Raw genomic sequence first — 16,808 nt, 5'->3', positions numbered from 1 at the left:
CTAACACACACTTACTTATTCACACTCACACTTGCTCCTCTCTTTTTCATTCTTCCCACCTCTCCCCCCTTCTTTCTCCAAATTCTTTTGCACTTATCTGTATAAATGTTGTAACCCCTTATGAGAATGTAACCTCCTAGAATGTTAGAGTTTTTGTTTGTTTCTTTGTTTGCCTTTGGTTTTTCCATGCTTAGCTTAGTATCTTGCAAAAATTACATGTTTAACAAATGCTTATTGAGTTAATAAATTACAAAATAATATATATGCCAATGAGAATTTCATTATAACACAACTTTAACATAGGAGTACAATATGGACTCTAAGGTTACTGTTGCTACATTGAATTTATTTGTCTAAATATTTATATATAGGCATATTCTAAATTATTTTTTCTTTTCCTTTTCAAGCTGATTCATGTTTATTGTAAGCACTTTAAAACTAAATTACTTGCCTAGAATAAAAGAAGCTTAACGTGGATTATTCTATTAAAGATTGTCATACATACTTGAATGTGAACATGTTAATTAAGGCGAAGGAAAGGGAGAAAAGGTTGAATGTTGGCCACAGTTTCAGTGATTTAAAAAATACCTTATCTTGAGCAATCTCCATTTGGCCGTGTGAGAACATAAAGTGTGATCTCACTGATTTTCACTTGTGGCACAGCTAAATAGCTTCCAAAATTTAAATGTTTAAACTTTCCATTTCTCTTTAACCTTGACCATTTTTACTTTCAAATATGAAAGACTGGTACTTTGGAGATTAACCATGTGTTTACTTCATGTCCACATGGGATTCAGTTAGAAAGTTAAACAATTACTGTGTAATGTCTTATGGTTTCTGGTCAGGTACTATAGATTCCCAGGGGCAGATTGCACACCAGAAATAAAACTCAAAATTCTTCTTTATTTGATTTTATTCTTTTAGATTTCAGTACCTGAAATAAAATAATGTCAAGCTCTCTCTTGATAGTCAGGGAACCTGAAGAATCAAGGTAAATGAACTGATAAAATTGTACTTGCCACCTTCAGAATCAATGTAATTACAATCACCCAATTATATCAAAACTCTTATTTAGTCATTAAGTATTGATTTGTTTATGAAGTCAGCGACTGACAGCTGTTTGGATCTCATTAAGTCCTGTTCTTATGTAAATGTCCCTCATAAAACTGAAATTAATTTTTATCAGATAACAAATGTTCAATTCTTATATAATACAATTTCTCTGAGCAGGTGCAAACATTCATGGTTTTCCCCACAAGTTGGTACCATCTAACATTTTCCTGCTAACAGAGATTCATATACACAAGGACCCTGGAAAACCAAAATTGTTTGATGGCTCTATGTTTATATTTTCATATGTTTGAATCACAATACTAGGGCATTCGGAGGGAGATTTGCTAAAGCAGAATCTAATTGACTTCACTCTCCTCTTGAATCTTTAGGAAAACGTACTCCTTCAAAAGTTGTGAGATGAACTAAAAGGACCAATTTAACTGTATTAAGGAAAATGAATATATTTTATCCCCACATCTCAGCTTTTCAAAATAAACTCTAAGCATCATAAAAATAGCAATTAGAACACCTGGTTTTTCTGAAACTACAACAATATTTATTTACATATCGATTAATTGGAATGCTAAAGTAAATACTTTATTAAAATGTTTGGATGTATCTTACTCCTATTATTACTTCTGGGAAAACCTAAATTAAATAATTACAAACCTACTTATAAGGTAGAACACATGGAGAACTAAGCTATTGGATGCTTACTCTGGGTAAAATTGGGATACCTTTTAGAAAGCATCTTTAAGGTCCAGTGAACAATCTCTTGGTCTGAAAACAATGATACATCTGTAGCATTCCTATCAATCCACAGAGACTCCCTAACCAACTTAAAAAAAAATATTGGGAAGATAGTTTGGTTGGGGATTTAGATACTGAGAATAGAAATTAAATTGTTGAGGTGAAGAGGTGCTAGATTCAAACTCCAGGAATGATATCAGGATAGGCAATGGTGACAGCAGGTTTTCTTTTTTTCAAGGGGTCAATCCTTGAGTTCATCTACCCAGTTCTGTTACAAGCTAATTATGGATAGAATAAGTTAGGTTCCCTATAAAAATAAGATAGTCAAAATCAAAACATCACCTGCACTGGAAAGTTTAGTTTTTCTCAAAAGGTCTCTCTAGATGCTCTGAATCTCAGGCTAAGAATTCCACAAGGAGGTTTTTTTTTTTTTTTTTTGGGTCTTTATTTTGTTATTTTGTCTTTGTCCCTGCTGGATATGTGAATTGAGTTGAGTAAGCAATCCCTTACTCAGTTGTAGGGGGGAAACATAGGGAACTAAACAAAATCAAATTTTATTTCCTATAATTCTTTGGATGAAGCAAACTTCTATACTATAGAGGGAGCTCTGGGGATTGAGGAGAGCAACAGGCTACTAGATGCTGTTTTAAATATTATTTTAAAGTATTAAATGCTAATCCTCAGGAATTTTTATTTGTTAATAAACAATTTCAAGCACATCTGTCTTCTGAGCAGATTCAATTCTATTATGCCAAGGTTATTTAACTAGGACTCACTACAATAAAGATAGTTAAAAAGATGAGAAATGAGTGCTAAAGGAGGGTTTAAAAATTTAATTGTTATTGGGTAAATTCAAACATTCACATGTTCCTTGACAATGAGTCATTGCATAATAAGGTAGGACACTTAGTATCCCCTGGAACACACTTTTAGAAATCTTCAAGGTGAGTCCTAGGACCAGATATCTTTTGTTGAACATGAGCAGGTGAGTGCTTGGCAAGGTCCAATGGTAATTAAACATACCCTAAAGTATTGATGTCAAACTTCCATGGAAATGGATCCCTGGAATAGCATATTGATTTAGAAAGCTTCAAATTAACCTTATCTGTGTCACTTTATTTTTATTTATTTTTAAATGTTTCCCAATTATCTTTTGATCTGGGTCAGGTCATACCCTGGAATGCCAGGGGCTCAATGAACGGCCTATGTGCTTCCCACTGTGTCCTCCCCTTCTAGTCTAAATTTGACACCTTGGAACTCAAGAGCTTAATGAATATGGAATTTTGTCTTTATAGTCATCTACTGCCTGGAAGGTAATTCTTCAAACTTTCTCATAGACTCATTGTTAAAATTGACTTTGTTCATTATGTCCTGACATCTCCACTGGTGACAAAATTCATATTGAGAACTCTTTCAACAATTTGAACATGTAATTCCTCAATCACCTTCAATTTTAGTGACTGAATTTCAATTTCACTTACATTAACCATATACCAATAAAGTCAGATCTTTGACCTCACCATGTCTCTGTACTGTCTCATAAGGTGAGACTAAAGTTCTGCCTTGTACTTTGTTCTACAATTCTATTCTAACCAAAATTTACTCTCCATTCCTGTCTTTTATTCTTATTAAACCTTGTCATTCAGTCATTTCATTCATGTCTAATTCTTAGTGACTCTATTTGGGGTTTTCTTGGCAGTGATACTGGAGTAGTTTACTATTTGCCTCTCCAGCTCATTTTACAGGTGAGGAAACTGAAGCAAACAGGATTAAGTGACTTGCTCAGGGTGATTTATTTGAACTTAAAAAAAAAAAGAGTCTTCCTGAGTCTAGGTACTCTATCCACTGTGCCATTTTAGCTACTTCAATATTAAACCTACTCTTGGTCTTTATCATAAACACTAATCTATTGACTCATTGCTATTTTCCAAGTACATTTTTTCTACTCTGACTTTTTTCCTCCATAAGTGGCCTTTAATGCATGATCTGCTTTTTTAATGTTTCACTAATTACTAACTTAGAATTTTTATTACTAACTTAGAATTTTTAGCTTTTTGAATTTCTGACATTTCAGAGTTGGGAGCCCTTATCTTTGAGTAATTTTAAATAATTGTTTCCAAGATCTTGTTAAAACAATTATCGTCTCACTAATGTAATGCCATTTGTATCTTTAGGGCTTTTTATTTAATAAAGACATGCTTAGATTACTCTACTCCTTTTTTCTCTTTACATGTCTATTCCATGCAGAAATTGTTACATTTTTTGGTTTCATTTCATTGCTAAACATTTTTGGGTAAGTCTTTTAACCTCTCTAGGCCTCAGTTTCCTTATCTGTATAATAAAAAGGATGGATTCAATGATCTCTAAGATACTTTACAGATTTAAATTCCTATGATTTTTGAAATTACTTTGAATGCTAATCAATAAAATGATCTTTTAAAAATCTTAAGTATAGTGAAAAGATAATTCAAATAATGCAGGTAGCTGATATAGTGGAGAGAATACTAAGCCTAGATTTAGGAAGACTCATCTCTTGAGTTCAAATATAGCCTTGGAAACTTACTAGTTGTGTTACCCATTGCATATCATTTAACCTTATTTGCCTCAGTTTCCTTATCTGTAAAAAAATCTTTGCCAGGAAAACTCTAAATGGGGTTATGAAGAGACACAATTGAAAAATGAACAAGTACTTTTTAATCTTTCATTAATTGTTAGCCTTTTATAATTTAAAATATTTTCCACAATAATTAAAAATTTGATTAAGTAATCATTAGCTTTTCACTTAATTTCAGTTAAATACATCATATTTTAAAAACTTTTACTTAATTTTTAAAAAGGTTTAATTATAAAATGATTACAAAATGAATAGCAGAGATATCTAAATGGAGAAAGTTAGACAAAATAAATACATTAATGAAAAATATGAGAAAAGTTAGAAAGTATAATAAACACATGGAAAACTACTGAAAAACAAAATTGGAACTTTAAATTCTAACATAAAGCCTTATTCTTTTTTTCCCCTGAGGCAATTGGGAGTAAGTGACTTGCCCAGGGTCACACAGCTAGGAAGTGTTAAGTTTCTGAGGCCAAATTTGAACTCAAGTCTTCCTGACTTCAGGGCTGGTGCAAACCCTTATTATTAAAGGCAAAGTTATTCTATTATAATGAAATAATTCAATCTTTGGAAAAACAAAAGCTAGAAATAAATCTAAAAATTACATCCAATGTTTTTTACCATAAAAACCAAATCTTTATACACTAAATGATGTACAAATTCTAATTGGGATTTTGTTTAATTTATTTTATTTTTAGAATATGGCACTGGAAGAGTAGCAATTCAAGAGTGATATGTTTTTAAGATTTATGTTCTTTTTTGATATGAATTTCATTCTTGCAAAAATATATTAGAACTTTAAGGGAATTTAAGACATATTTAGTCAATCTCTTTACTTTATACATGAGGAAATGAGGTTCACAGAGTTTTAAAGATCTGCTCAAGGCTACAAAGGTAATTCAAGGTCATTGAGGAACCACCCTGATCTCTTGGTTCCCAATCCAATATTATTTCCACAGGATTGTGCAGTAGTAAGAAGATCATTTTAGGAAAAGAGAAAAAAAAATACATTTATTTTATGTAACACAAGTTTTGGATGAAATTAAAAATTTATATTTTCCTCTTGATATAAGAATCCTCATTTCTGAAGGTGAAAAACCAAAAAAAAAAAAGAAAAAAGAGCTCCTTATTGTACTTAACTAATGCTTTGTAATCTAATCATGTCCATAGTAATGTAGCAAATCTAGGATATACCAAGGATAAGATAACAAAATTTTAAAATGAGCTCTCTTACCAAGTTTTCTGAGGAAGAAGTACAGTGATCCTTCTCCATTGTGTAAATTCACTGGAATGGTAGATGCTTGCAGATGTAAATTCTTGACAGCTAGGCATTCCTGGAAGGCATTCCTAAACAAAAATCATTGAAACATCAAGATTATCTTTTTCATTTTAAATTTTTTTCTCTTGTCATATTTTCCTTATTCTAGAAATGAACAAACATGCAGGGGTCTTCAAACTACAGCCCGGGCCAGATGTGGCAGCTGAGAACATTTATCCCCCTCACCCAGGGCTATTTATTTAAAGGCCCACAAAACAAAGTTTTTGTTTTTACTATAGTCTGGCCCTCCAACAGTCTGAGGGACAGTGAACTGGCCCCCTATTTAAAAAGTTTGAGGACCCCTGATTATTTTTAGAGGGTTCTATATTATTAGTTTGTCAAACTTCCACTAACACCATATCCATTCTACCTCAGCCACTTACAGGGTTCTTTATATTATATAACTATGAAATTTTTCCTTCTTCTTTCCTTCCATCACTCCTATGTCTCAGTTCTTCTTATCCTACTTTTTGCCTTCAATATACCTCCTGCAATATAAGTCCAAGACTGTCATCTTGCTATATTCTCTCTGTTTCATCTCTAATTATTTCTCTTCAGTCTTGACATTCCTGAAGTTAATACATTTTGGTATGGCAACAGTATAGAAGACATCTACTCCATCAATGAACCACTGCTCCTTTTTGACACTCCCTTCTTTGTTGTTGTCCAATCCTACTCCATCAATGAATATTGCCCTTTCACTTCAGTCTAATTTCTCATGGCCCCATTTGGGTTTTTCTTGGCAGAGATATTAGAGTGGTTTGCTATTTCTTTCTCCAGCTCTTTTTATAGATTAGAAAGCTGAGGCAAACAGTGTTAAGTGGTTTGCCCAGGGCCACACCACTAGTGAATGTTTGAGACTATATTTGAACTCAGGAAGATGAGTCTTCTTAATTCTAGGCTGGCACTCTTATTGATTACATCACCTAGCTGTTACTCTCTTCTTGCCCCTCTAATAACTAATATTGGATATTCTTTTCATTTGCTTCCTCTGCTTTTAAACTTGAATATTTTTAAATGACTTTAGAAAAGTACAATCAAATCAATTCATGTTTAATTCAATCTCAGCCTCACTGCTGAGTCCTCACTGTTGATGACATTCCTTTTATTTATCTCTTAATTGACTAACAAGCTCATCATAAATATTGTGCTAAATCTCCTCTCTGCTAAAATTCACAGTTCTACATTCTTACCCACCAGAATGTAGCATCCACTTAAATGAAAAAACTGAAGCTATAAATATTCTTCCTTCTGTTTCTTGCTCCATACTTCAAAGGATCACCCATCTATTATTCTTTCCCTCCAGTTCAGGGTAGTTCTCCTCTTTGTCAAGGCTAATGCTTCTATTTGTGAACTCAAGACTACCTGCTCTCATCACTCTTTGTTCTATATCTCCCTTCTAATTGTCATTCTTTACTTATTTATTGACTTCTTCTGGCTGCAAGTAGCCAAAGTCTTCCCTATTCCAAAACCTTCCACTAAGTCTGCTGCTTCATATGAAACTATATTTCTTTTCCTTTCACTGTTTAACTTCTTACTGTCTCTACTTTCTCACCATCTACTTAGTTCTTTAAAATATTTTATTTTTTGAATTTAATAAACACCAAATATAAAGAACATTTTCATATACTTTGGGAAACAGAAGGAGAGGATGATACATAAATTTCTCTTACACAGAATTTGCTCCTTTTTTAAAGGGAAAGTATATAATAAATTCAACACATGATTTACAAAGCTGTCCTGAATTCTTTGATTCCTTTTGACTATACTTCTGTTCTTTTCTAATTTTTTTTCTTTGTTGGGAGGAAACTTTCCCACCTCCTCACCACTGGAAAAAAAAAGGAAAAAAAAACCCAAAGTCCTTGAAAATAAATGCCCATATATGAGACTTTCTAACCCCATCACTTTACTGAAACCACTTTGTTTAAAGACACCAATGATCCTGAATTTAAAAATTCAATGAACTTTTCTTAGTCCTTATTCCTCTGGAGGTTTCAGTATCTATGACACTATTGAGTTTAGATCCTTCTTGATATTCTCTCTTCCTTTGGCTTCTATTATCCTAGTCTCTCCTGTTCATCTCTATTTGATTAGTCCTTCTTAGTCGGTTGGTTCATCTTTCTTCCATTCTCCAATGTGGTTGTCCATCAATGCTCTCTGGTTGACCTTTTATTTCTCTCTATGTGCCCCTTTGGCAATCTTATATACCCACTAGCTTTATTTATTTTATCTACATAGATAGGAAAGGAAGGGAAAAGAAGGAATAAAATATAGTGCCTTCTATGTTTCAGGCACTCTGCTATCGTGGCTAATTTATTTATTTATCTGACTTTAATTTCTGTCCTGAATTCTAACCTAACATTAGCTGTTCATGAGACATTTCTTCCTGTACACCCTATAGGTACTTTGAAATCAATGGATCCAAAATGGAATCTGTTATCTTCTTACTGACTTGTCCATTCTTATTGAGGGCACAACTATTTTTTCAGTTATTGTGTACCTTTCTTAGGTTTATAACCTATGAAGTTGTCCTTGACTTTTTCTCATTCCTCATTCCATATCTTCAGTTTCCAAGTTGTATCAAGTCTATCACTATGATGGTAGTCTTAATTAAAGCCCACACTATCTCTCACCTAAAATGCAGTATCATACTAATTGACCTCCCTTTTTTTACCTCTCTAATCTCGCCTACATATCACTGTCAAAATAATCTTTCTAAGATGCATGGCTGAGTAAGCCACTAATCCAATCAAAAATCTTTAGAGGATAACTTTAGTTAATATGAGTACTCCTTTAATGTAAGAGGATGACTATCAATTGTGGAATAATTAAACAAATCATCACATATAGGTATAGTAGAATATGTCTATGCTATAAGAAATAAGGGATTATTTCAGAAGAAGTTGGAAAGATTTTATGAACTGATGGAGAGTAAAGTGAACTTAACAACTGATACACAAGATAAACAACTTTTAAAGATTTAAGAATTAGATAAATTATCAATCATGATTCCAAAGAAGCAATGATGAGAATAGAATTCTTTTATTAACAGAGAGGCAACAAATTCAAGATACAGAATGAAAATACATTTTCATGCATGATCAACATGGGAAGTTAATACTTTACTCTTTTTTGTTATGAGTTTTTTTTTTTTCCTTTTGTCCAATGTGAGGGTGGGAGTAGGTAAGGACAGAAAAAGCACTGTATACTATCCAAATGCAACCAGTAGCTGTTAGCCAATATTTTCCCTCATTCTTCTTCCCCTGAGAATTTATAGGTTTTTTTTTTTTTTTTCCTTAGTGCTTGGAATACACACATTCTCTTTATTTCTGTCTGCTGAGATGTTTATACTTCTTTGAAATTTTTCCTGGTTTCTTGTCCCCAAGGTGAAAGAATTTTCTTTTCTTTAAATTTTTTTTGAAAATATAAATTTGCTTAAATTGAATTCCTTAAATGTGCCTTATCTGAATTTTTCTTTTTTTCTGTCATACTAACTTATGCATGTGTTTCCTATTAAATCAAACTGCCAATTCCTTGAGGGCAGAGGCTATAGTTCTTCTGTGAATGTCTGGTTCAGCATAGGCCTTATATCTAAGAGATATTCTTGTTAACATATTTGTTGAACTCACTATGTAATTTAGTGATATAAACTTCAAGTAGTAAATATACCTCTGTCCTTTTCACAATGAATTTAATTTTTTATTTTTTTTTTTTTTACTGCTTAACAACAAGAATAAAACTTCAAAAATTCAATTCATTTTTTTTTCTTGTATTTATTGAATACCTGTGATGTTCCAGGAACTGTGCTAGGTGCGGAAGATAAAAAGACAGAAAACAAAATTGTCTTTGCCTTAAAGGATTTTTATATTTAGAATCATCAAATATTTGGCAATACAGGAAAAGTCTAGTTGCAGATGAAGGTTAAGTAAAAAGGGAGCTCAAGAGAATGTGGCCATAAGGAAAATTAATAATTATAGAAGGAGCCACATTTGAAGAATTTAATAATATCATCTGTCTGTCTAAAAGAAAGATCTCTAGGGTTAAATATCTCATAGTTTCTTTTATTAGCTTAGTTCATTGTTTAAATCTACTGTCATGGATTTCTCATGTCTTTCCTAAATATGTGTGTGTGTGTGTGTGTGTGTGTGTGTGTGTATGTGCTCGCGCGTGTGTGCGCATGGTCTTCATAATATGCTTTCTTTTTTTCCTCTATGGTGTTTTAGAATAGGCCTTCTTAAACTTTTTGCTTTCATGATCCCTCTTTGCTCAGGAAAATTTTATATGACCTGGTCTCAAGCCTGAGCAGAAATGTTTCTGGTAACCTTCATGCATGTGCAGCGCAAGTGTATATGTTGTATGTTATTAGCAAGGCTGTAGTGATATCATAGTTATTCAACATGGGCAAATTCTGCCAGAAAACTGCTCAAATTCATAATATGTTTGATTTTGAGTTAATTTTTGGTTGTTATATTCAGAAACCTTTTAATGTTGCCATATTTTTTATAATACCCGTATTCAGTTCCACAACCCCATATAGGGATTCATTCCACATTCTCAGAAGTTTTGTTTTAGAATTTATTTAAAACAGGACAATGTTTTCATATAGGCTTTTCTATATTTTACGAGAATCTAAAATTACTCTCCAACCTTTTTTTCTTCAAATTAAACAACATATATTCTTTAACATACAGATATTATTTTTCATCCCTTTTATCATTTTTATGTCTTCTCTGGATTGCCTCCAGTTTCTTTTTAAACAAAGGAGCACTACTAAATGGATACTACTCCAACCAATTCTGCATAAAATAAAAGGATTTTATCTCTTATAATTCCATGTCACTGTTATGTTATTTACTCTTGAAGTAAGAGCTTTTATATGCATTATTTAGTTTTGAAGTAAGAGCTTTTGTTAGTTTTTTTCTTGCATATTCCTGTAGTTATTATCCTATTTTGTAGATGCAAGAATTGAAGACTGAAGAATTGAGGGATCCATTCACAGAAGTCAGCTTTTTCCTCCATCTTGCTCACTATCTACAGAAAGCTACTCCCTATCTGCTAATACATGATGCCATCATCTATCTTCCTAAGAGTACAAAATGCCCAGGAATGAATCTTCCTCTAATAAACATTACTTGCTTATTGACAACATGTTAATAAGTCAATAAGAGAGGAAGTAATACTTTTTTTGGAGGCAATTAAAGTTAAGTGAATTCTCTGGGTCACACAGCTAGTAAAAGTCTGAAGTTCTATTTGAACTCAGATACTCCTGAATTTCAGGGCTGTTGCTTTATTCACTGTGTCACCTACCTGCTCTAGGATAAATACTTTAAAAAAGACTTTTGCAATATAACAAGTTTGGGTTACAAAGAATATATGATTTAACCTCAAGCCTTCTAACTAATTTCTTGATCAGGGCAGCTGATCAAAGGACACTCAAAGAGAATCAAACAATTTTGCCATTTCTTTTCATATCTCAATTTTTTATAAGCTTCTTCTTTAATTACTGTAAAAACGTACCATTTGAAGTTTTTAAAGAAAGGGCCCAATCATAAAGCCTTACCTCTTGTACAAGGTGCCATGTAAGACCATGATTGGTAGAGTAGTCCAGTTTCACTTGATTGTCCATATAGGGAGTATATTTCTGACCACATCCCATCACCAGACTGAACTGTATCATATATGAAGCACCAATCTGCATAGACTGAGTTTCCACATAACGCATGCTTGAGGCAAGTTTGGAGTCTCCTGTAAAACTGAGAGACAAAGAATGTGAATTAGAAATTCAATTCAGAGACGTCTCAAAAGTAACATTACAATTGCTGATAATTATACTCCTAAATATAAAAATAAATATAAGTATAAACTGATATTTATACTTCTAAAAGACTATCAACAAGTATTGAGACCAAATTGTGTACTTTGGAATTCCACAAATATTTGGTTTATGACTATTGCTTTCAAGAAGTTTGCAGTTTACTAACAGATGAAACGAAACATATGAAACTGTACACTGTTATATGGTCAATTCAATTATCCCTATGGAAATTGTTCTTCCGTAAATCTTTTAGCAGTATGCAATCTTCCTAAGTTCTTTATCAACTTATTGTTTTCAATAAGACCAAATAAAAACAAGTTTAAAAAATTCCAATTATAACTATGACTTCTTAAAAAGGTATGACTTAGAAATAGAAGAAAGCACAAAGGGAAAGCAATAACTAGATTAAATTTGTAATTTACATCCATTTAAGAGATAATGTCATCTATTACCAGGACAAAATGATAAGCACCATAAGGTGAGTAGGGAGGTGGGAAAGGAAAGCTAAACAAAACTTTATGGCTTATCTTTCTCCAGGTCTCATATATCTTGATAATTTTGTTTGAAGTGTGAAATTCCCAGAATAGTAGAAACACTCATATGCAAGAATAATTTAAAAATAAATTTCTGAAATCAAAAACAGTTAATTTCTGATTAATGACACTGAGTATAACCTTAGTATAAATAACAAAAATATTTGAAAATCATTGAAAGATATTTTTCTCAGTCACATCTAACAATTTTAAAACTACTATAAAACAATTTTAGGTTAAACAATGTTGTAGGGCTATGGTGTGAAACTCAAATTGAAATGGATTCCTGCAGGCCACATATTGACTTTGAAAGTCACAAAGTAAAATCATCTATGTTGTATTAAAAAATTTTGTTAAACATTTCCCAATCACATTTTAATCAAGTTCAGGCCTCACTCAGGCAAGCAGTATTTGATACCCCTATTGCAGGGGACAGCTAATTTTCAGCAATATCAAAGAAAGCTAGGTTCCAGGGAAGGCAAAATCTGAGTATAAAAACTTAGAATTGGTCTAAGTAAGCATCTGATACTAAAATGGAGCTGGCCTGCTTGTCTACCTAAGAGATGAGGTAGAACTAGAACACCAAGTTATCTGAGGGACTAGGTAACAAAGAAATGGATATGGGCATGGCTGACAAAGACAAGAAGCAAAGAATCCGGTGATAACCCTATTCATAAGGAATCAAAAAATTAATTGTTTTTCTAAGCCACTTCTTAATATAAAGGAAGAGAGAACAGGAGGAAACAAACTGTGTTTCTTTTCTGCTTTTACATCTATTTTTGTAAGTTCTAAATCACCTCTCTATTAGTTTTCTTATTTCTCCGTGTTCTTGAATAATCAGGCTCTGGTCCTTTACTGCTTCTATATATTATGTACTAAGGTCCAATAGTTTTCCATTTTTCTATTCTTCTAAGAGAAGTAGATTAATTTTTTCCCAGCTGTGGATAATATATTTTTGTTTTCGTTTTTGAAAGAAATATACCCAAAAGTATCTGAGAATTATTTTCTTCAGACTGATCTTAAACTAGCATCTGGGGAGATTTGTGGGAAGGAATGAGCCTTTTTCACTTGTCTTCTAAGTTCACAGGATGATAGAATATAGATTGAGAGCGGCATGAGTTCAAATTCTGCATTTTACAGATAAAGGAAACTGAGGACAGGGCCAGTGTTATATAATTTGCTTGTGTGATACAAGTAGAAAGAAGAGGTTCATAACTGGTGCTTTTTTAACCCCATCACAAAAGTGCTTGTATAAAGATATAATGGAATCATCCTGGGACACTTGAGAGGAATTACCCTATTTGCTGGTATTTGGGTACTACATGAACTTCTAGATAATTAAATGTTTGTGTATTCTACAACTGATTCTGGGACATCATTAGAACAAAATTCATGCAAATAGACCTACTAAGCACCTGGCTAAGGTTGGCTATTGCACATAAGCTTGCTATGTTTGAGAAATATTCTTTGGGCATTAATTAATGTGGACTTTAGTAAAATTTTTAAAAATGAACATATGAAAGCATAGAGAAGAGAGTAAAAATCTTGTCAAGGGAAGGAGCATCCTTATTTAGGTAAGACTAATCCCTCAATCTGTGCTTTCTTCTCATCTCAGAAGTATAAGAAAACTCAGAAGTCATCTAGGCCAATCTATAATTATCTTAAAATGCTCAATAACTAGTCATAGAATCTTTGCTTGAAAGTTTCTAATAAATAAAAAACCAGCACTTTGTGAGGCAGCCAAATCCATTTTTGGAGAGCTTTTATATTAAACCTTAATTTGCTTCTTTGCAACTTTTCATTGCTCCTAGATCTGTCCTGTGAGGACAAAGGAGCAAATCTAATTCAATTTATAATCCTTCAGATTTCTGAAAATGGCTATCCTATCAATCTACTTAAGCTAAACATTCCCAGATGATTCAGTTGATCTGCAATATGCATAGGTATACTAAAGTCAGCTTGAATGGGATCCATTTAATTATTGAATTTTTGGCATGAGCTTTTATATCTCTGAAATGGGGAAACTACAAACCAGGACTTGATTTATGATTTTGTGAATTGTCTAAATTTAAGAAAGTGTTAATAATGTAGTTTAAATATGTCTTTTTTCACCCCAGGAACACAGTTGTTAAACATTTATTAGTAGATTCCTAACAAACCTGAGGATCTTTACAATTCAGTTTTACCTCTATTTTTCCTTTTATAAATATCCCAGAAATGAAGAAAATACTTGAAATGGAGGATGATTAGGGCAGAATACAATGGAACAAATGGAATAATCTTAGATACTGTGGCCTTTTTAAAAGCTTGTTATTTTCAAAACATACATATAGATAATTTTCAACATTCACCTTGCAAAATCTTGTGTTCCAAATTTTTTCTAATATCCCATACCATTCATATACTATAACTTATCCAGCCATCCTCCAACTGATGGCCATCCACTCAGTTTCTACTTCCTTGCCACTACAAAAAAAATGCTGCAAACATTTCTACACATGTGGGTCCTTTCCCCTTTTTTATGGATCTCGTTGGGATACAGGTCCAGTAGAGATACTGCTGGATCAAATGGTATGCACAGTTTGATAACCTTTTGGACATAGTTCTAAATTGCTCTCCACAATGGTTGAATCAGTTCCCAACTCTACCAACAACGTAGTATTGTCCCGGTTTTCCCACATTCCTTCCAACATTCATCATTATCTTTTCCTGTCATCTTAGCCAATCTGTTAGGTATGTAATGATGCCTCAGAGTTGTCTTAATTTGCATTTCTCTGATCAATAGTGATTTAGAGCATTTTTTTTCATATGATTAGAAATAGTTTTAATTTCTTGGCTGGAAAATTGTCTGTTCATATCCTTTGATCATTTATCAACTCAAAAAGGGTTTGTATTCTTCTAAATTTGAGTCAATTCTTTACATATTTTAGAAATGAAGCCTTTATCAGAACCCTCGGAAGTAAAATTTTCCTCTCAGTTTATTGCTTCTCTTCTAATCTCATCTGAATTGATTTTTTTTTTTGTACAAAAACTTTTTAACTTAAAATTATAAAAATCATTCATTTCACATTCCATAAGGTATTCTAGTTTTTCTCTGGCCACAAATTCCTTCCTTCTCCACAGATCTGCGAGGTAAACTATCCTTTGTTCTTCTGATTTGCTTATAATATCACTTTTTATATATCTAAATCATGAAGTCATTTCGACCTATTCTTAATATAAGTTATTAAGTATGGTCAATGCCTAGTTTCTGCCATACTATTTTCTAATTTTCCCAGCAATTTTTTTTTTTCAAATAATAAGTTCTTATCCAGAAGCTAGGATCTTTGGGTTTATCAAACACTAGATTACTATAGTCATTGACTCTTGTGTTTTGTAAACTTAACCTATTCCACTGATCAACTACTCTATTTCTTAGCCAGTACCAAATGGTTTTGATGACCACTGCTTTATAATATAACTTTAGGTCTGGTACTAGCTACTCATTAATTCCCTTGAAATTCTTGATCTTTTATTCTTTCAGATGAACTTTGTTATTATTTTTTCTAGCTCTGTAAAATAATTTCTTGGGAGTTTGATTGGTATGGCACTGAATAAGTAAATTAATTTAGATAGAATTGTCATTTTTATTATATTAGCTTGGCCTACTCATGAGCACTTGATATTCTTTCAATTGATTCCGACTTTATTCGTGTGGAAAGTGTTTTGTAATTGTGTTCATATAGTTCCTGACTTTGTCTTGTAAGTAGACTCCCAAATATTTTATTATTATTTATACTTATTTTAAATGGAATTTTTCTTTCATCTCTTGTATTGGACTTTGTTGGTAACATATAGAAATTCTGATTATTATGTGGATTTATTTTGTTCTTGCAACTTTGCTAAATTTGTTAATTGTTTCTAGTAGTTTTTTTGTTTATTCTTTAAGAGTCTCTAAGTATAGCATCATATGAAAAAGAATGATAATTTGGTTTCCTCACTGCCTACTATAATTTCTTTTTCTTCTCTTATTGCTGAAGCTAACATTTCTAATACAGTAATGAATAGCAATAGTGGTAGTGGGCAACCTTGTATCACTCCTGATCTTATTGGGAATAGTTGTAATTTATTCCCATTACATATTATGCATATTAATGGTTTTAAATAGATTCTACAGATCATTTTCATTTATTCCTATACTCTCTAGTATTTTTTAATAGGGATGGGTGTTGAATTTTGTACTATGCTTTTCTTAATATAGATAAAATCATATTACCCTCATGGTGAATACAAATCTTATCACTATAACACTTTTAATTCATAAAATATACCAGATTTGTTTTAAGAAAAAATCCCCTGCTGTCTAGATATAGCTCCATGGTTTCACAGCTGATAAGATGCTTTGTTAAATTCTAGTGAGTCTTTTCAGTTGTCTCCATTACAATTCATTTGATCAGATTTGGACAATTGCTCTAGCCTTGACATATGTTTGGATCTTTATATTTACATCCAGTATATTAGCATACCTTCCTGATATCTGCAAATTTGACAAATATGCCATCTATATCTTTACCTAAGTTATTATCAAAGATATCAAACAGCACAAGGGCAAAGCACAGATTCTTAGGCTTCTCTAGAGACTATTTCCAAAGTTAAAAATGAACCTGTAAGAGCTAGTTTTTGGACTCAGCCATTTAATCAGTTCTAATCCATTCCAATCAATCCAATCACCCAATCAGTATCATA

At 32.3% G+C, this 16,808-nt stretch overlaps 1 protein-coding gene across 1 annotated transcript in view; it reads right to left on the bottom strand.

Annotated features, from left to right (window-relative positions):
- Nucleotides 1-16,808, bottom strand: part of RELN (reelin) — a 389,961-nt gene that overhangs the window by 148,129 nt on the left and 225,024 nt on the right. The window contains exons 19-20 of the mRNA XM_051963196.1: nt 11,296-11,488; nt 5,652-5,764 (exon numbers count right to left, since the gene is read on the bottom strand). Coding sequence (XP_051819156.1) covers nt 5,652-5,764; nt 11,296-11,488 — 306 coding nt within the window. The remainder of the gene's footprint in view (nt 1-5,651; nt 5,765-11,295; nt 11,489-16,808) is intronic.

This window comes from Antechinus flavipes, chromosome 5, assembly GCF_016432865.1.
Source record: "Antechinus flavipes isolate AdamAnt ecotype Samford, QLD, Australia chromosome 5, AdamAnt_v2, whole genome shotgun sequence".
Taxonomy (NCBI): Eukaryota; Metazoa; Chordata; class Mammalia; order Dasyuromorphia; family Dasyuridae; genus Antechinus; species Antechinus flavipes.
The sequence above is the reverse complement of the archived record's forward strand: the minus strand, read 5'-3'. Positions and strand labels throughout refer to the sequence as shown.